Source organism: Mesoplodon bidens, assembly GCF_964165515.1.
Source record: "Mesoplodon bidens genome assembly, chromosome: 19".
Lineage (NCBI taxonomy): Eukaryota > Metazoa > Chordata > Mammalia > Artiodactyla > Ziphiidae > Mesoplodon > Mesoplodon bidens.
In genome coordinates, this window is record NC_138179.1 from 5256389 (window position 1) to 5278464 (window position 22076).

General features: G+C 39.2%; 1 protein-coding gene across 1 annotated transcript in view; it reads right to left on the reverse strand.

Moving 5' to 3' along the window:
- HSF5 (heat shock transcription factor 5) overlaps nucleotides 1–22076 on the reverse strand; it is a gene marked incomplete at both ends in the record, with an annotated part of 50077 nt that overhangs the window by 18532 nt on the left and 9469 nt on the right. Inside the window, 3 exons of the mRNA XM_081219575.1 lie at nucleotides 9046–9223; nucleotides 12549–13070; nucleotides 15575–15669. Of these exons, the coding sequence (XP_081075701.1) occupies nucleotides 9046–9223; nucleotides 12549–13070; nucleotides 15575–15669 (795 nt within the window). The remainder of the gene's footprint in view (nucleotides 1–9045; nucleotides 9224–12548; nucleotides 13071–15574; nucleotides 15670–22076) is intronic.

The window sequence follows — 22076 nt, forward strand, 5'->3', positions numbered from 1 at the left end:
TAAACCAACTGACTAGCGTTCAGTAATTTGGGGTGTGCATCCAAGTACTTTACTATCCCAACTTGAAACAGTAGTGAGAGGTACCTCTGAAGAGGGCCTCAAGCTTTTCTCAGGTATCTCTGATAGACTACGGCAAAGGGGAGATTAAGAGTGCTACCTTCCCAATCAAACCCTCCTTTTCAGATGATCTCAATATAGGTGCCATTAGGTTGAGAGAAGAGGATGGACAAAGTTTAACTTGATTTTACAGATTTAACTTAATTTTTAAGAAACTGCCAAACTGTTTCCAAAAGTGGTTATACTATTTTAAACTCCCACTAGCAGTGTATGAGAGTGCCAGTGCCCTATCAACACCTGGTACGGTCATGGTTTTTTTCCTTTTTTAAAAATTTTAGCCATTCTAATTGGTGTGTAGTGATATCTCGCTGCAGTTTTAACCTGACTTCTCTGATGATTAAACATCTATTCATGTGCTTCTGGCCATCTGTGTATCTTTTGTGAAATGTCTGTTCATATTGTACCCCATTTTTGAACTGCACTGTAAGAGTCTTTATATTCTAGGTATGTCTTTGTTTTGATATATGTGCTGTCAATATTTTCTCCTAGGCTTTGGCTTGCCTTTTCATTTTCTGAATGATATCTATCAAAGAGCAGAAGTTTTAAATTTTGATGAAATCCAATTTATCACTTTTTTCTTTATTGATCATACTTTTTGTGTTCTAAGAAATCTTTGCCCGAAGTAGCAAAGCTTGTCTCTTATTTTTTTTCAAAAACTTTTATAGTTTTAGGTTTTATGTTTAGGTCTGTGATTCATTTTCAGTTAATTTTGTTTCTTTTTTTATCCCTTTTTAAATTAATTTTTATGTATGGTGCGAGGTATGGGTCAATTATTTTTTAATTTTAGAATTTCATTTATTTTTTTATACAGCAGGTTCTTATTAGTTATCCTTTTTTTTTTTTTTTTTTTTTTTTTTTTTTTTGCGGTACGCGGGCCTCTCACTGTTGTGGCCTCTCCCGTTGCGGAGCACAGGCTCTGGACGGCGCAGGCTCAGTGGCCATGGCTCACGGGCCCAGCCTCTCCGTGGCACGTGGGATCTTCCCGGACCGGGGCACGAACCCGTGTCCCCTGCATCGGCAGGCGGACTCTCAACCACTGCGCCACCAGGGAAGCCCTAGTTATCCATTTTATACATATCAGTGTATACATGTCAATCCCAATCGCCCAGTTCATCCCCCACCCCCCCACCCCACTTTGATGTCCATACGTTTGTTCTCTACATCTGTGTCTCTTATTTCTGCCCTGCAAACCGGTTCATATGTACCATTTTTCTAGGTTCCACATATATGCGTTAATATACGATATTTGTTTTTCTCTTTCGGACTTACTTCACTCTGTATGACAGTCTCTAGATCCATCCACGTCTCTGCAAATGACCCAATTTCGTTCCTTTTTATGGTTGAGTAATATTCCACTGTATATATTTACCACATCTTCTTTATCCATTCGTCTGTCGATGGGCATTTAGGTTGCTTCCATGACCTGGCTATTGTAAACAGTGCTGCAATGAACATTGGGGTGCATGTGTCTTCTTGAATTATGGTTTTCTCTGGGTATATGCCCAGTAGTGGGATTGCTGGGTCATGTGGTAATTCTATTTTTAGTTTTTTAAGGAAACTCCATACTGTTCTCCATAGTGGCTGTATCAATTTACATTCCCACCAACAGTGCAAGAGGGTTCCCTTTTCTTCACACCCTTGCCAGCATTTGTTTGTAGATTTTCTGATGATGCCCATTCTAACTGCTGTGAGGTGATACCTCACTGTAGTTTTGATTTGCATTTCTCTAATAATTAGTGATGTTGAGCAGCTTTTCATGTGCTTCTTGGCCATCTGTATGTCTTCTTAGGAGAAATGTCTATTTAGGTCTTCTGCCCATTTTCTGATCGGGTTGTTTGTTTTTTTAATATCGAGCTGCATGAGCTGTGTATATATTCTGGAGATTAACCCTTTTCCACTGATTCGTTTGTAAATATTTTCTCCCATTCTGAGGGCTGTCTTTTCATCTTGTTTGTAGTTTCCTTTGTTTTGCAAAAGTTTTTAAGTTTCATTAGGTCCCATTTGTTTATTTTTGTTTTTATTTCCATTACTCTAGGAGGGGGATCAAAAAAAGATCTTGCTGTGATTTATGTCAGAGAGTGTTCTTCCCATGTTTTCCTCTAAGAGTTTTATAGTGTCCGGTCTTACCTTTAGGTCTCTAATCCATTTTGAGTTTATTTTTGTGTATGGTGTTAGGGAATGTTCTAATTTCATTCTTTTACATGTAGCCATCCAGTTTTCCCAGCACCAGTTATTGAAGAGACTGTCTTTTCTCCATTGTATATCCTTGACTCCTTTGTCATAGATTAGTTGACCATAGGTGTGTGGGTTTATCTTTGGGCTTTCTATCCTGTTCCATTGATCTATATTTCTGTTTTTGTGCCAGTACCATACTGTCTTGATTACTGTAGCTTTGTAGTATAGTCTGAAGTCAGGGAGTCTGATTCCTTCAGCTCTGTGTTTTTCCCTCAAGGTTGCTTTGGTTATTTGGGGTCTTTTGTGTCTCCATACAAATTGTGAAATTTTTTGTTCTAGTTCTGTGAAAAATGTCGTTGGTAGTTTGATAGGGATTGCACTGAATCTGTAGATTGCTTTGGGTAATATAGTCATTTTCATAACATTGATTCTTCCAATCCAAGAACATGGTATATCTCTCCATCTGTTTGTATCATCTTTAATTGCTTACATCAGTGTCTTATAGTTTTCTGCATACAGGTCTTTTATCTTCCTAGGTAGGTTTACTCCTAGGTACTTTATTCATTTTGTTGCAATGGTAAATGGGAGTGTTTCCTTAATTTCTCTTTCAGATTTTTCATCATTAGTGTATAGGAATGCAAGAGATTTCTGTGCATTAATTTTGTATCCTGCAAACTTTACCAAATTCATTGATTAGCTCTAGTAGTTTTCTGGTGGCAGCGTTAGGGTTCTCTATGTATAGTATCATGTCATCTGCAAACAGTGAGAGTTTTACTCTTCTTTTCCAATTTGTATTCCTTTTATTTTTTTCTTCTCTGATTGCCATGGCTAGGATTTCCAAAACTATGTTGAATCATAGGGGCAAGAGTGGACATCCTCATCTTCTTCCTGATCTTAGAGGAACTGCTTTCAGATTTTCACCATTGAGAATGATGTTTGCTGTGGGTTTGTCATATATGGCCTTTTTTATGTTGCGGTAGGTTCCCTCTGTGCCCACTTTCTATAGAGTTGTTATCATAAATGGGTGTTGAATTTTGTCAAAAGATCATCATTTCTTTTCATTCTTTTTTCTTTATTCTGTTCCACAGCAGTGAATTCCACCATTCTGTCTCCCAGGTCACTTATCTGTTCTTCTGCCTCAGTTATTCTGCTATTGATTCCTTCTATTGTGTTTTTCATTTCAGTTATTGTATTGTTCATCTCCGTTTGTTTGTTCTTTAATTCTTCTAGGTCTTTGTTAAACATTTCTTGCATCTTCTCAATCTTTGCCTCCATTCTTCTTCTGAGGTCCTGGATCGTCTTCACTATCATTATTCTGAATTCTTTTTCTGGAGGGTTGCCTCTCTCTACTTCATTTAGTTGTTTTTCTGGGGTTTTATCTTTTCCTTCATCTGGCATATAGCCCTCTGTCTTTTCATCTTGTCTATCTTTCTGTGAATGTGGTTTTTGTTCCACAGGCTGCAGGATTGTAGTTCTTCTTGCTTCTGCTGTCTGCCCTCTGGTGGATGAGGCTATCTAAGAGGCTTGTGCAATTTTCCTGATGGGAGGGACTGGTGGTGGGCAGAGCTCAGTAAAACTTGAATCCACTTGTCTGCTGATGGGTGGGGCTGGGTTCCCTCCCTGTTGGTTGTTTGGCCTGAGGCGACCCAACACTGGAGGCTACCTGGCTCTTTGGTGGGGCTAATGGCGGACTCTGGTAGGGCTCATGCCAAGGAGTACTTCCCAGAACTTCTGCTGCCAGTGCCCTTGTCCTCACATTGAGCCACAGCCACCCCCGCCTCTGCAGGAGACCCTCCAACACTAGTGGGTAGGTCTGGTTCAGTCTCCTATGGGGGTCACGGCTCCTTCCCCTGGGTCCTGATGCACATACTACTTTGTGTGTGCCCTCCAAGAATGGAGTCTCTGTTTCCCCTAGTCCTGTCGAAGTCCTGCAATCAAATCCCGCTAGCCTTCAAAGTCTGATTCTCTAGGAATTCCTCCTCCTGTTGCCAGACCCCCAGGTTGGGAAGCCTGACGTGGGGCTCAGAACCTTCACTCCAGTGGGTGGACTTCTGTAGTATAAGTGTTCTCCAGTCTGTGAGTCACCCACCCAGCAGTTATGGGATTTGATTTTATTGTGATTGTGCCCCTCCTACCGTCTCACTGTGGCTTCTCCTTTGTCTCTGGATGTGGGGTATCTTTTTTGGTGAGTTCCAGCGTCTTCCTGTCGATGACTGTTCAGCAGTTAGTTGTGATTCCGCTGCTCTTGCAAGAGGGAGTGAGCGCACATCCTTCTACTCCGCCATCTTGCTCCTTTGGGCCGAGGCGAGGTATGGGTCAACGTTAATTTTTGTTGAAAACACTTTCCTTTCTCCATTGCACTGCCTTAGCACCTTTGTTGAAAATCAATAGACCACATATGTGTGGATCTATTTCTGGACTCTCACCAATACCAAACGATTTTGACTATTTTAGCTTTATGGTAAGTCTTGAAATCTGGTGAAGTCTCCTCCAATTTTTTATTTTTAAAAATTGCTTTGGTTCATCTCTGTCCTTTGCATTTTCTTTTAAATTTTAGAATCAGCTTGTCATTAAAGAAAAAAAAGTCTACTAGAATTTTGATTAGGATTGCATTGAATTTATAGATCAACTTGGGGAGAACTGTCATTTTAACAATATTGGGTATTCTTATCCATGAACACGGCACATCTTTCCATTTATTTGTCTTCTTTAATTTCTTTCAGCAAAATTTGTAGTTTTCAGCGTAGAGGCCTTAGACATCTTGTGTTCAACTTATTCCTAGGTATCTTATGATTTGGGGCCTACCATAAATGTTTGATTTGTTTTAAATTTCATTTTCCAGTTGTGTGCTTTCCAATCTTTACGCCTTTTACTTCTTTTTCTTGCCTATTGCAATGGCTATAGGTCCACCAGTACAATACTGAATACAGGTGGTAAAGTGGGCATCCTTGCCTTGTTCCCAATCTCTGGAGTAAACAGTTTAGTCTTTCGCTATTAATCATGATCCTCACTATACATATTTTATAGATACTCTTTATCAGTTTGAGAAATGTTCTACTATTCCTACTTTGCTGAGAGTTTTTATTACGAATGAGCGCTGAAGTCTGTCAAGTGCTCTCCTTGAATCTACTGAAATCATCACAGAGTTTTTTCTCCTTTACTCTGTTAATATGGTGAATAATATTAGCATTTGAAATTCAATCAAGCCTTGCATTCTTGAGACAAACTCTACTTTGTCGATCAGCCTTTTTACATATTGTTGCATTCAATTTACTTATATTTTGTTAATTATTTTTGCATCTATATTCATGAGGATTATTAGTCTGTAGTTTTCTTTCTTCTTTTGAGGAAAATGTTTGATAACCAACTTCTTTAATCTATATAGGGCTATTCATTGGTTCTTCTTGTGTGAATTTTGACAAGGTGTATTTTTTAAGAACTGTGGCTATTCCATTTATGTGGTTGTGTTCATTAACATAAGACTGTTCACAGTATTCTCTTACTATCCTTTTACTATTCATAGATTCTGAGGTGTTAATCTCTTTTCATTCTTGGTAGTTATGATTTGTGTTCTCTTTTTCCTGATCAGTGTAGCTAGGAGTTTGTCAATTTTGTTGATCTTTTCAAAAAGCCAGTTTTATATTTGTTAGTCTTCTCAGTTGTCTGTTTTCTATATCATTGATTTCTATTTTTATTTTTAATATTTACTTTGGGTTTACTTTCCTCTTCTTTTTCTAGTTTCGTACGGTAAAACCTCAGGTCATTGATTTTAGATCTTACTTCTTTTCTAATATTAGCATTTAAAGCTACACATTTCATTCTAACACTGCTTTAGCTGCATCCCACAAACTGTGATGTTGTATTTTCATTGTCAAAGTATTTTCTAATTTTCTTTGTGATTTTGTCTTCGATTCACAAATTATTTAGAAGTATGTCACTTTATTTCCAGATATTTGAGGTTCTCCTAATTACTCTGTTACTGATTTCTAATTTAATCCTGTTATATTCAGAGAGTACACTTTGTATGACTTCAGTTCTTTTAAATGTATTGAGACTTGTATTATGGCCCAATGAATGACCTATCCTGGTAAATGTGCTATATGCACTTGAGAACAATGTATATTCTGCAGTTGTTGGATGCTCAGTGTACTGTAAATGCCAATTAGATCAAGGTGTTTATGTTGTTCAGATCTTCTATGTCTTTACTGATATTTTATCTAGTTATTCTATCAATTGCTTAGACAGAAGTGTTAAAATATCCTAGTACATTGAGGAATTGTGTTTCCCCCTTTAATTTCTGTCAATTTTTGCTTCATGTATTTTGAAGCTCCATTACTACAAAAAACACATTTACAGTTGATACACCTCCCTGATGAACTGTTCATCATTATGAAGTGGCCCTCTTTATAACACTCTTTGTCTTAAAGTCTATTTTTTCTGATATTAAAAATAACCATACCAGCCTTCTCATTCTTCCTGTTTGCATGTTGTATCTTTTTCTATCCACTTACTTTCAACCTACATGTCTCCTGTAGCCAGCCTATAGTAGGAGTTTGCCCTTTTATCTACTCTAGCAATCTCTGTCTTTGAGATTTTAAGACCATTTACATATAATAGTTGTATTGGCTAAATTTGGGTCAACCATTTTATTATTTGTTTTCTCTGTCTTCCTTATTTTTAATTCCTTGCTTCCTCCTTTCCTGCCTTTTTTGGGATTATTTCTATACCAATTTTGGTGATTACCCTAGAAGCTACAGTATGTCTCCTTGTTTCCTGCTGCCTGAAGACCACCCTGTAGAATTTCCTTTACTGTTTATCTGCTGTGGCACATGCTCTCTATTTTGTGTTTATCTGAAAATGTCTTCATTTTTGCCATCATTACTGAAGGATCTTTTGGCCGGGTAGAGATTTCCAGGACTGCAGATTTCTTTTAATATACTAAAAATATGATTCTACTCCTTTCTGGCTTCCACTGTTGCTTTTCAGAAATAAACTGTTAGTTTAACTCAGAGGTTGGTAAATTATGACCTTTGGGTCAAATTGGGCCCAGCAACTGTTTTTGTAAATAGTTTTACTGAAGCACAGCCACAACCATTCATTTATGTATTATCTATGACTGCTTTTGTGCTACAATGGCAGAATTGATTGGTTAAACAGAGATCATATGGTACTGGCATAATGACAGAAAAATAGACCAGTGGACTGGAATAAAGAAACCAGAAATAAACCCTCACATATATGGTCAGATGACTTTCAACAAGGATGCCAAGGCCGCTCAATGGGGAAAGGTCTCTTCAACAAATGGTGCTAGGAAAACTGGATGTCCACATGCAAAAGAATAAAGTTGGACCCTTATCTTACACTGTCTATAAATATTAACTCAAAATGGACTAAAGACCTAAATATAAGACCTAAAACTATAAAACTCCTGGAAGAAAACATAGTGGAAAAACTTCATGACACTGGACTTGGCAATGCTTTCTTGGATACAACACCAAAAGCCCAGGCAACAAAAGGAAAGGTAGACAAATGGGACTACATAAAACTTAAAACTTCTGTGCATCAAAGGACACAGTCAACAGAAGGACTGTGAGTAGAATATTAGCTAAATTAATGTGATCTTGAACAAGTTACTTATCCTCTCCAAGATTAAGTTTCCCGATCTTTAAGACGATAATACCAGTTTCATAAAGTTTGCTGTATGTCATAAAAGTGAGTGTGTAGTAAATATTCATCACTGTCCTTTTCTAAATTGCCTTCAAAGTCTATGCCATTGCTTTGAACATCTTCAGTGGTAAGAAATCTTAATCTTTGACCGTATATTGGATCATATACTCAACCTAAAGCAACTGTGCAAGCTAAGTTTAACAAATAAGATGAGTGATCAAGATAGCTTTTAGTCTAAAAGGCATTTTGCAGAAAGAACCCAATGAGTCTAAACAACATCTCGATCACATTACTATTAGTTTACTTTTTGGAGAAATTCTCACAGAAGTTCCCAAGATTTTTCCCATTTTTATAGGTTAAAATGATTGCTTAATCTGATTTATTAATTCACTGAATTGCATGCCTCTGACATGCATATAATTTGAGAATATTCAAGCTGTCCACTGAAGACTCTGATGACTTGGTTTTCGATCATACAAGAAACATGTTTTATTGGATGTCACCATTTTCTTAAAAAAATGATTCTTTCCAATTTCCCTAGAAAGAGTAGCAGCAACTGTACTACAATCACTCGGGTTCCTACATACCACAAGAAAAATCCCACTGATACAGAGTCATACTTTAGAGTATCTTTATAATATACTCAGGATAATGTCTTTAATGTCCATCTAATTTTTTCCTGCCACAATTTAAGCACATTCCCTCTTGTACTATACTCTGCTAATAAGAGAACAAGTACTTGTACTTCCGTAATTACAAAGTCTTTGGCATCTGAAGCAGTTATTGAATCACCCTTCATCCTTGCATTCTCCAAGTTAAATAATCCAAATTCCTTTGCTTTTACTTACCATGTTCTCTTTTCAAAAGCTCATATTCTTACATGCAATACTGGAATATAACTTTTACATACTTTAAAAGGATGATTAAGAAAAAAATAAAGAGTTAAAATTGCAGTTGTATGAAACAGCAATGTGATTAGTATATTACAATTTTGAATAATAAATGAAGACCAGAAAAATTATCACTCATATATTAATTCTACACTATGATTCTACTGCTAGCATTCTAGAGCACAATAATCCTTACCAGGGGACTCTCCTTGCTGTGAGTTGCTTCTTTGCTCTCTGTATCTGGCTGGAGTGGATAAACCTGTGTCTTTACTAGGCTTGCTAGCAGGCCCCATTTCTGAAATAAGGAATTCCATCTGTTCTGAAGGCAAGATATTCTCAGGTGTTTTGATCTGGCATTTTATACTGGCATCCACCTAAAATATTAAACCCACTCATTATTCCAAATTTTCCCCAAATATCTACTAAAAGTTAAGATATTTTATCAGAGGAGTTCTACTATAGAAACATGATCCAACAAATAAGACTGTAAGGCTTTTCATCCTTAAGAATGATACCACCCGGGCTTCCCTGGTGGTGCAGTGGTTGAGAGTCCGCCTGCCAATGCAGGGGACATGGGTTCGTGCCCCGGTCCGGGAGGACCCCACATGCTGCAGAGCGGCTGGGCCCGTGAGCCATGGCTGCTGAGCCTGCGCGTCCGGAGCCTGTGCTCCGCAACGGGAGAGGCCACAGCAGTGAGAGGGCCGCATACTGCAAAAAAAAAAAAAAAAAAAAAGACCAGATTTTGTTAAGCTAATCTGAATATTCGGTAGTAAGATGTATATTTCGGTAGTAAGATGTATACTGGCTGATGTCAAAGGGGTTGTAAACACTTTATTCTATTAATTTTGTATTCTTTGGCTTAATGAGGACCTCAAATTTGTATAAGCTTCACTCCCTATAAAATCTAGATCTGCTCTGCTTATGACATATGAATTTCTCTCTTGGAGTTCCTATGTTTTCTTTGGAATATCAAATCCCTTTGTCAAGCTGACCAACTTCTCAAATACTCTATTTGTTTATGAACTTATTTTAAAATAAAACAATATAATGAAGTAGAGCTAGGAGTTCAAAATATAGCTTTCAGGGCTTCCCTGGTGGCTCAGTGGTTGAGAGTCCGCCTGCCGATGCAGGGGACACGGGTTCGTGCCCCGGTCCGGGAAGATCCCACATGCCGCAGAGCGGCTAGGCCCGTGAGCCATGGCTGCTGAGCCTGCGCATCCGGAGCCTGTGCTCCGCAACGGGAGAGGCCACAACAGTGAGAGGCCCGCGTACAGAAAAAAAAAAAAAAATATATATATATATATATATATATATATACATATATAGCTTTCAAAAGCTGTGATATCCATTTTTTTAAAAAAAAAATAACTGTGTGAATGCAATTTTAAGGTACGAAATCTAATCTTTTGGATGTGACTATGAAGGAATAAAGGCAAATTTCATGTTCTTTTCACAGGCATATTTGAAACATAATGGGACTATCTTTGGTCTACTGAATTTATAATATTAATACATAGTATACCGGGTCTCAACAGTTGGGCTCAAGAAGGACAATGAGTTGATAAAAACCATAAGATGGGCTTCCCTGATGGTGCAGTGGTTAAGAATCTGCCTGCCAATGCAGGGGACCGGGTACGAGCCCTGGTCCAGGAAGATTCCACATGCCGCGGAGCAACTAAGCCTGTGCACCACAACTACTGAAGCCTGCACACCTAGAGCCGGTGCTCCACAACAAGAGAAGCCACTGCAATGAGAAGCCCACGCATCGCAACGAAGAGTATCCCTCACTTGCCGTAACTAGAGAAAGCCCATGCGCAGCAATGAAGACCCAACACAGCCAAAAATAAATTAAATAAATAAATAAACCCCCAAAACCCATAAGATATTTGGATCTAAAGTTAGAGCTAGGGGCTTTCCTGGTGGCGCAGTGGTTGAGAGTCCGCCTGCCGATGCAGGGGACATGGGTTCGTGCCCTGGTCCGGGAGGATCCCACGTGCCGCGGAGCGGCTGGGCCCGTGAGCCATGGCCGCTGAGCCTGCGCATCCAGAGCCTGTGCTCTGCAATGGGAGAGGCCACGGCGGTGAGAGGCCCGCGTACCGCAAAAATAAAATAAAATAAAGTTAGAGCTAGAAAAGAATGCATTTTAAAAACTGCCATAAATTCCCTGGTGGTCCATTGGTTAGGACTCTGCTCTCTCACTGCCGAGGGCCTGGGTTGAATCCCTGGTCAGGAAACTGAAATCCCACAAAACGTGCGGTGCGGCCAAAACCCGCCCCCCCCACCCCACAACACACACATACACGCAAACTGCCAAAAAGTTATCTTGGGAATCTCTACCAATGAAGACATTTTCAGTTCCATTAAAGAAAAAAAATCCGAAATGAAATAAATACGTATCAGGCTAAGATCAAGAAACAATTAGGTAGGAAAAACATACTTAATCACGGACATGATTTTAATTTGGATGTACTTTTATTTTTTAGAATCAAAGTTTATTCCTGTCCCCGTCAGAAGCTAGCAGAAATCAAGGACTTAGTCTCTACCTTCAGAATCTGCCTCCCACACTAGAGCCAGACGTCTGCGTCAGGGATGAGGGTGTGAGCGGGGACCCAAACACAGCACACACTGTCAAGTCACGGCGGAAGTCCGTAGGGACGTCCCTGGGGGTCCAGTGGGAAGGAAGCCGCCTTCCAATGCAGGGGAAGCGAGTGCAATCCCTGGTCAGGGAACTAAGATCCCACATGCCACGGGGCAACGAAACCCTCACGCCACAACTACTGAGCCTACGCGCCTCAACGAGAGAGCCGGCGTGCCACAAACCACAAAGCCCACACGCCTTGGAGCCTGCACACCACCACGAGAGAGAGAAAACCTGCACGCCACAACGGAAGATCCCGCCTGCTGCAACTAAGACCCGACACAGCCAAAAATAAATTAAGTAAATAAATAAATCTTTTTTAAACATTGAGAATTCAATGATGCTGTAAGAAAGAAGGAAAACACACCTCCAATCACCTCCTTACCTCCATGCTACAAATGGCCAGCAAAGTCCTGATATTATCTATGAGATAAACCATCCCTTCTGAGGAGTGGAATTTAATCAGCCAGGCACACCTAGTCCATCCAAACTAAGGTAGGAAGCAAAACTCAAGGGATGCTTTTTTTTTTTTTTTTTTTTGCAGTACGCGGGCCTCTCACTGTTGTGGCCTCTCCCGTTGCGGAGCACAGGCTCCGGACGCACAGGCTCAGCAGCCATGGCTTAGGGGCCTAGCCGCTCCGCGGCATGTGGGATCTTCCCGGACCGGGGCACGAACCCGTGTCCCCTGCATCAGCAGGCGGACTCTCAACCACTGCACCACCAGGGAAGCCCAAGGGATGCTTTTAACATGAAAATAAGTCATACCACAATGCTCATTTAGACTGCCTCTCTAGAGGCTGACTTCAGACCACAACGTAGTGAGAGGATGCCTGAGGGTTAAGGTTACTTCTTTCTGAATCTTTTGTGCATAACCACTGGGACACGATCCTTCTGGAGAGCATAATGAACGGGTATTAAACCCAAATAAAACCTGGACAAAGTCTCCACTAGAACAGTCTTCAGCAAGAAGTCTTCAGCAAGAAGAACTCCTTCAGCAAGGAGTGGAAGTACCACTCCTAGGTACCTTTGCGCTCTATCAGGATTTTTTCTTTGCCTCTTACCTGGTGTGTGCTGAACGGTAGCCCTTCCTGCACAAATGCTACTGAAGACGGAGACGGATTATGACTTAGCTGCTCCTTCAGTTTGACATGAGCTTGCTGGTTGGCTGCAGACTCCTGCATTGTAGTATCTTCAACAGGCTGAGCTGTGTGGATGGTATAGATGTACTCAGGTGACTGTGGTAGAGAGCCGGTAATTGCTTGTTCTGTTCCAACCACAAAAGACGTAATATCTGAGCCTACAGCAGTAAGTGGCTCCAGCTGGCTGGCTTGACTTGTGGAAGATGGATTGCTGTTGTGTGAATTAGCTAGGATATGTTGGCCTCTGTTAGATGGAGATGTTGAGCACTGATTCTCAACAGGCTCCACCTTTACCGTCTCCAATTTAGGGGAGGAATGCAACTCATCTACTATCTGAAAAACAGCCTCTAGGTTTACTTCTGTCTTTTTATTTTCATCAGTAGCACTGCAAGGCCAATTAGAAGGCAGAAATTCAACTGGATAGGAAGGTTGCACTGGAGAATTCTGGGAAAAGAGAAAATAGGACTGTTTGGATAGAAAACCAAAGATGAGATTAAGGAGGAAAGCAACAACATGTAGGCTGATGAATGCTAAATATAAACAAATTAAACTTAAAGCTCACTCAGAAAACTTGAATGCCAATCAACTTTTCAGCAGTGGTAGCTTCGACTCTATTGTTAACACTTACACAGGAACTATTATATGTCAACCACTGTATCAAGTTTAATACTGGAATGGACCAATAATTCTCAGGGTTAAAGTACACAAAATCAAAAAAGCCATAGTACCCAAAAACCTATTTGTTGATAAAATGTCTATAAACCAAATTCTTCCATAAAGGTTGACAGACAAAAACATCACTTGTATCTGCAATATACTGTTTTAGAAATGTAGTAAGGAAATGTCAAACACAGGATGCTCACAAGTCCACCAATGCTTCTATAGATTCAGGGGGGAGGTACTGATATTCTGTTCCAAATGATCTGGGAAAAAATGTATGGAATATCAAATGTCCTTTGGTCCTGAGATTATTTATTTTAATAATAAAACAATAGATTAAAATAGTTGTCACTTTTAGACTGATATCTTCAAGATGTATTCTCTTATACATAGTACTTTGCACAGAGCAGGCATTCAATAAATGTTTGCTGAATATCTCAGGTTATAAACATAAGATATGGAAGAGTTACTATTAAATAAAACATGTAGTGAGTCAATATTGCCAAACACATCGACAATGATTGCGTCAATGATTTGAAGGCCACTAATGCCAAATAATGTAAATCTAAATGGTTTAAGCGTCAAGCTACTTTACTATAGCTGATAGCCCCACTTACTGAGTTCTTACTATGTGCCAAGCACATACAAAGTGCTTTACATACATTATTTCATTTAATCCTCACAAGAGGTCTATGAAATGTGATCATCTCTATTTCCAAAAGATGGAACTGAAGTTCAGAGAAACTTCATAATTTATACAAAGTCACAAAGAAGTAACTGACAGAGTCAGGCTTCAAACCTAGGTGTGCCTGACTCCAGAGTTCTTGCTCTTAACCACTGCAATATACTGACCATTCATGCACACTCATATCTGCAGGCCAACAAAACTAACTGCATTTATTTCCAGAATGTTATCTGAAATACTTCACTTTTTTCGATTTAAAAATTTTACGTCTACTTATCTCTATTTTCCTACAGTGAACATGTATTGTCTTTGTAGTAAGCAAAGGTCTTCAAAGATGTTTTAAATGATTTATTTAAAACATAAATATAATCAAGATATAACACCAACAGAGTATCTCCAGTATGATCCAGGGGAGAGAATGCCTGGATCTACAGACAAGAGCATCTAATTTGTGAGATAGATATGTCCTTCCAGTGAAGATGAATCAGCTAGACTAACATGCTTGATGACAACTGCCATTAAAAATGTCCAGCTAAGTCCCCTTGATCTGATTCTATACTCCTCAAAAAAAGAAAAGAAAGAAAGAAAGAAAAGACAAAAAAGAAAAAAAGGAATGTTCTTTTGAGTACTGGAATGTCAATAGTAAGATATTCTCTAAAGAACAGAAGCTATCATGACTACATGATATCAAAGGAAAACAATTCCAATCTTTAAGCAACTATAGCATAAAAATACAAACATGGGATTTAATCTTATCCTAGAAGTAGTAGTCTACAACATTTAAATCAAAGCAATTGCTTCCTAACAAATACGAGAAAAAATTGAAGTGCAGTGTTTACAGCATAGGGGCTTTCTCATTTTTGACATCATTTTCCTTTCTCCTTTAAAAAAAAAGTAATTGTACCATCTTGGAAGGATCTGTCATTTGGTGATGTATATACTTTTTACCATGGTATTCAATTGGTATTCCATGGTATACCATTCAATTGGTATACCATGGTATTCATTTTACCATGGTATTCAATTTTACCATTGCTGACAGCTGAACAACATTGTTCCAACTAACTGTCAGCAATGATGAAAATGTTCTCTATCTGTACTATAAAATCTGGTAACCACTAGCCAAATGAAACTATTAAGCACCTGAAGTGTGGCTAGTGTGACTGAGGAATGATTTTTTTTTAACATCTTTATTGGAGTATAATTGGTTACAGTGGTGTGTTAGTTTCTGTTTCATAACAAAGTGAATCAGCTGTACATATACATATATCTCCATATCTCTTCCCTCTTGCGTCTCCCTCCCTCCCACCCTCCCTACTGAGGAATGATTTTTAAATTTTATTTAACTTTAATTCATTTACATTTAAATAGCTACATGTGGCTAGTGCCTAAGAGTAGGCCAAGAAGATAGTGTAGGCCTAGAAGAATCCTCAGACATCATTTACATACACTCTTTTTTTTTTTTAAGAATTGAGAAAAACTAAGGCCACAATCCACAGCTTACCTGTGGCTACTCATTAAGATAAAATTACACTTTGGAATTCTGCAAGGCCAATCGTACTGTACCTGACGCAGGGTATGTCCATTGTTGCCAGCATCTTACCTGGAAGTAGTTGCAGTGTGCATAGGAAGGGGCAGTGGGAGACACACAACTACTGAGCGCATCCATGTGGGTAGGAGAGCAGCACTGCAGCACAGCTGGAACAAATCCAAACACAGAAAAGCCGTCAACCCAGATAAACCTCTACAGCATTCAAGGCACTCCTCTCTTTCAACTTGCAACAAAAAATTCCAAAAGTTTTCCTTTGTGGGTGCAATAAAATATATTTAGGCCGACGAGGTGCCCTTATTTGTTGAAAACAAATGGTAATAAGGCAATTTTAAAAGTCATTTAAAAGGGTCATGTCTACTTTTATAAATGATTTCTTTAGCACCTAAACATTTTGTTGCCCTTCTAACCAAACATTTATGCTTACTGAAAGTAGTAATTTCCTTTTATTGAAAATATCAGAACATATTCAGAATTCTAAAATAATTATTTCAATCATTTTAATAGTAACAAACATTTGGAGCAAGGTTTTTAAGGATAAAATAAGTACTCTCCAAACACTCCTACTGTTATACAATGCATCCAGTGGAATCTATGAAAAAAAAAATGTTTTAACAATTTAGACAAGTGGTTAGGAATTCAGATTCTAGAGCCAGACTGCCTGGCTTTGTAGCCCAGCTCCAAAATTTTAATAACTGTATAAACTTGAGCAACGTTAATCCCTTTGGGCCTTAGTTTCTGCATTCTGTTAGAATAGGGATAATAGTAGTACCTACCTAACATGTTTGTTGTGAGGAGTGAATGAGTTAATATGCACAAAGCACTGAGAACAGTATTGGCATACAGCAAGCCATCCATCAACAAATAGCTAACAATGCTATTATGTTAGCTAAGGAAATACATTTTCCAAACTTTCTCTTTATAGTTAGGATACCATGAAAAGACTGAACTCTTTCTACTGGTAGAGTCATACTTACACATGTAGCCTTAATAATAGGTTGAGTCTCCTCTTTTCCAGAGGGAGACCCTCCAGAATGACTGAGAATCAGTTATAACATCACGTCTTTGGATTGAACAGAGGCTGACGTTGGTTGACCACCTACCCTATTCCAGGCACAGTCCTAGGCCCTTCACATATATGGTCTCATTTAATCCAAACAACAACTGAATGAGGCATTAACGTTACTTTACAAACATAAGGAAACTAAAGCTCAGGGATGTTTAACAATGTGCCGAAAGTCACAACGCCGAGAGTGACCGAGGCACGCTCCGAAGCACACACTCTTTACTATATCACAATACTTCCCTGATCTCTTCCTCTTCCTAAATGTAGTATTTTAATTTTACTAGAACTCCACTTGCTGAATATTTTCAAGGTATCTTTTTTATAAGGTGGCAACTTTCTCTTCTTTGGTCCATGTTTTTCATATTTTGAGTGTGCTAATAAAGTTACTAAATAATCTTATTCAGTAACCTTTGAAGTAAAGTAGCCAAAGATTTAAAAAATTCATTAAAATGCTTCCCTATTTCGTCATTACTGACTACTGAAGTTTTAATTGTCAGAAGTTCATAAAGGTATACAAGAAATAAATATTTTATTTATTTTTATTATTATTATTTTTTTTGCGGTACGCGGGCCTCTCACTGCTGCGGCCTCTCCCATCGCGGAGCACAGGCTCCGGACGCGCAGGCTCGGCGGCCATGGCTCACGGGCCCAGCCGCTCCGCGGCATGTGGGATCTGCCCGGACCGGGGCACGAACCCGTGTCCCCTGCATCGGCAGGCGGACTCTCAACCACTGTGCCACCAGGGAAGCCCTAAATATTTTATTTTATCACGTGCATTTTAAGGCATTACATTTTGCACACAGAAGTACAGAATTAAAATAATGGAGAGAATTCTAGTTCAAGTACAAACATAAGGGTTGATGTTTTCTGAATTACATAAGTTTAACAAGTCCAGTGGTTAAAAAAGCCAGATATTACTAGAATGGTCACATAAAATTCAAGCTGTCATTTCCAATATCCCTGGAGATTATTCAAATACACAATTAAAATGTTTTGGATTTGAATTTGGTTTCCCAGAATATTTAAAGGCACAAATATCCTGGGACATAAGTTAAATCCAAAAAGCAAAACAGCAAGGAGGGGTCTGCAGGGTTCGCCAAAACTGAAAAAAACTGGGATCTTTAGTTTTAACAGCTAAGGAAAACTTAGCCCCCTAGTGGCAGTAAAGGACTCAGTCAGGGGCTGCAGGTTTTCACCCATCAGGGCACCATAAAAGTGTTTTGTTACAAATAAATCAGTGAAAGGTATTAGCTTTATTTTTCTGATATTGCTATGATCTGACTCCATGGTTTACACATTTTGAATAGTTGTTAAAGTGTACTTTAAAATAAATTTCTTAGAGAAATAGAATATATAACAGAGAATATATTAATAGATAGTTGATAGCTGATTTGGTATCTAAGGAAACAGCAAAATAGTGAATATCCTTTAAAGTGCCCAGTTACAAATGGAAAGTAGAAAGGTACCTGCATGAAAAAAGGGAGGACTTGAACAGATAATCCAACAAGATTCCTCAATGGCTATTTCCTTACCAGTGCACTGCTACTTCGTATAATCAACAAAACAGAACAAAACAAAGTATTAATAAGTTTACTGAATATGAAAACCTAGCTATAAAACTGCAACTGTGTGCTTAATACATGACAAATTCATTTAGCGTGTATTATGAAAGCACTGTGAAAGCACTAACATTTATAAAACTGAGTTTATGTCCTAAGACACGTTCATCTGCATAAAGATCTTCCAGTATTTTCCTGAAGGCAGTGTTCACTTAAGGCATTAAATTGCATATAGAATAAAAAACTGGAAATAATGAACAATTTTATTCCATATATAAATATCAGAGTTGATGACATTTAAAAAACAATTCTAGGGCTTCCCTGGTGGCGCAGTGGTTGAGAGTCTGCCTGTCGATGCAGGGGACACGGGTTCGTGCCCTGGTCCGGGAGGATCCCACATGCCGCGGAACGGCTGGGCCACGTGAGCCATGGCCGCTGAGCCTGCGCGTCCGGAGCCTGTGCTCCGCAACGGGAGAGGCCACAACAGTGAGAGGCCCGCGTACCGCAAAAAAAAAAAAAAAAAAAAAACAATTCTAGTAATAAAATAAAGCCAGGATTACTAAAAATTTATCTAAGGGTAAAAATTTTCATGTCCACTACAGGTTAGGAAAAGAGGTTCATATACTTTATCCTATGGAGGTAATTCAAATCTATAATTAAAATGTTTTGGACGTGAACTATTCTTGAATAGTACAGTGTCAACAGTAAGGAGATACCCAATATAAATAGTCAAAAGGAAAAACATCCTAATAAATAGTAAATTTAATTTCAAGATAAGTTACTACAGCAACTAGAACCCCAACATCTCCTCATCTACAGTGAGGTAAAGATATGGTTTTCTAGGGACTTCCCTGGTGGCGCAGTGGTTAAGAATCTGCCTGTCGACGCAGGGGACACGGGTTCGAGCCCTGGTCCAGGGAGATCCCACATACCGCAGGGCGACTGAGCCTGTGCGCCACAACTACTGAGCCTGTGCTCTAGAGCCCGCGAGCCACAACTGCTCAGCCCGTGTGACAAAGCTACTGAAGCCCACACGTCTAGAGCCCCGTGCTCCACAACAAGAGAAGCCCGCGCACTGCAACGAAGAGTAGCCCCCACTCACCACTAGAGAACGCCCGCGTACCGCAACCACGACCCAACACAGCCAAATTAATGTATTAATTTAATTTAATTTAATCTTAAAAGAAATGGTGTTCCAGCCTACACCCAAAAGAAGTGGAAGCAGAACAGATTATTGTACAACCAAGTTCATACAGCATTATTCACAGTAGCCAAAGGTGGAAGCAACCCAGTGTCTGTCAACAGGTGAACGGATAAACAAAATGTGGTCCATACATATGGAAATTTATAGAAAATTGTTCAGCATTAAAAAGGAAGGAGGGACTTCCCTGTTGTCACAGTGGTTAAGAATCCACCTGCCAATGCAGGGGACAGGGATTTGAGCCCTGGTCCGGGAAGATCCCACATACCACACAGCAACTAAGCCTGTGAGCCACAACTACTGAGCCTGCGCTCTAGAGCCCGCAAGCCACAACTACCAAGCCCGCATGCCACAACTACTGAAGTCCACGTGCCTGGAGCCTGTGCTCCGCAACAAAGAGTAGCCCCCGCTCACCGCAACCAGAGAAAGCCCACACACAGCAACGAAGAACCAATGCAGCAGGGAGGGAGATGCAAGAGGGAAGAGATATGGGGACATATGTATATGTATAGCTGATTCACTTTGTTATTCAGCAGAAACTAACACACCATTGTAAAGCAATTATACTCCAACAAAGATGTAAAAAAAAAAAAGAACCAATGTAGCCAAAAATAAATAAATTTATAAAAAATAAAAAGGAAGGAAACGTTGACTCATGCCACAGTATCAATGACTCTTGAAATAAGTGAAATAAGCCAATCACAAAAGGACAAATATATGTTTGCTCTTATACCAAGTCCCTAGAGTTATCAAATTCTTCAAGACAGAAAGTAGAATGGTGGTTGCCAAAAGATGGCTAGAGGGCAATGTGAAGCTAGTGTTCAATGGATACAGATTTCAGCTGGGGGAAGATGAAAAAGTTCTGGAAATGGATGGTGGTGATGCTAGTACAATCATGTGAACGTATTTAATGCCACAGAGCTGTACACTTAAAAATGGATAAATTGGTAAATTCTATGTTACATATATTTTATCTCAATAAAGAGAAAGGAAAATGTAATTGTGCTTTTGCTTAGTTTCTTCTGGCAGCTAAAGAAAACCTCCTGGTGTATCTATGCCAAGTCCCTCTTTCCATAAGAACAAAATCAGCCCTTTTCAGAGAAATTGACAATACAGGCTACCTGAGCATCAGAAAGCTCCTATAACTTGAGATTCCATACTTGTTTATGTACATTATGTAGGATTAGAAGCCTAAAGACCAAATCTTTAAAATTTAATGTACTTTAAAACAATAATAAGCAACCTTCTTTGCCCAAGAGTCAATTCAGAAAAACTTTTAAATAATGATACAAAATATGTTTTGCAATAAACGTATGTGCCTTCAGGGGAAGGTTATGTTCTTACAAATCACTTTAGTTAGCCTTTAAAGTATTAATATCTAGGCTCATTTGAAATACAGTTTTTAAAATATTATCCTTTATATGTAAATAGTGTTTTAAGTTTTATAGTCTATTCACATGCATTATTCATTTAATCCCCGACCCAAAATATTATTGCCACTTTACAGAAAGGGAAATTGAGGCTGAGTGACATGAACTAATCCACAGAATGTCACAATGTCCATGAGATGATTAACTGCAAAGCTGAGACTAGAATTATTTCATTTATTCAATAAATTATTTGCTAAGGGCCCATTATGGCCAAGCCCTATGCTAGGTGCAGGGGGATACAGAAAGGAATTAGACACAGCCCCACTCCTCAGAGGCCCCAAACTGGACCCCCGACTCCAGCAGCTGGAGTATGTTCTCTCTGCTTGAGCAGGGTGAGTCAATAGCCCAGGGCCAGTCCCACTGCCACCGGCAGCACAGAAGGAGAGGTCCCCCCACCAAACTCTGTCATCTACCCTATCTGCAAGTAACTAACTCTGGGGAAGAGATTTATCAGGGAAGAGTCTCTCGCAAAAGAAAAACAAAAGTCCCTCTTTGTATGACAGGCAGGTAGGCAGCAGAGCACAGTGGCCAAGATAATGAACCCTTGAGTCAGTTTGCCCGGATTTGTTCCCCAGCCCTGCCTATGCCTGGCTGTGCTTCAGTTTCTAATCTATAAAATGAGGATAACTACATTCCCTATCTTATAAGGTTGTTGTGAGAATTAAATTAATTAATATTTGGAAAGTGCTCAGAATAGTACCTGGTCACAGTTATTGTTATACAAGTATTTGTTAATTAAAATATGAGATAAAAGGCAGCTACAAATTGCTAATCACTGCTGTGAGCTTAAAACTTAACGCGGAAAAAAAATCAGTTGATTTTGAGTCAATTCAGCATTACAACATGAGTCAAAGGAAAACAATTCCTCAATACAGGACTCTATATATAAATATGAATATATTAATATTCTTATGTATGTTCAAATATATAGAGAATGAGTAAAATAAAAAGGTCTAAAATGAAGTTTTTTATAAAAAAGGGACACTAAATTATAGCAGCACGCTGTGAAAATAGCATTAGAGGAAAAAAACTGAATTCAAGATAGGGTAAGACTAAAAAGAGTCAAATAGCACTGGATCTACAACATTTTGTCTTTGAAGAAGTGATAAGACTGGAAAAAATATAAATGATCTAGGCAAAGAAGACAGATGCTTCGGGACTTCCTTGGTGGTCCAGTGGTAAAGAATCCACCTTCCATACTGCGGGGCAATTAAGCCTGCATGCCACAACTAGAGAGAGAAAACCTGTATGCCACAACTAGAGAGAAGCCCGCGCGCCACAGTGAAGACCCCGCGTGCCA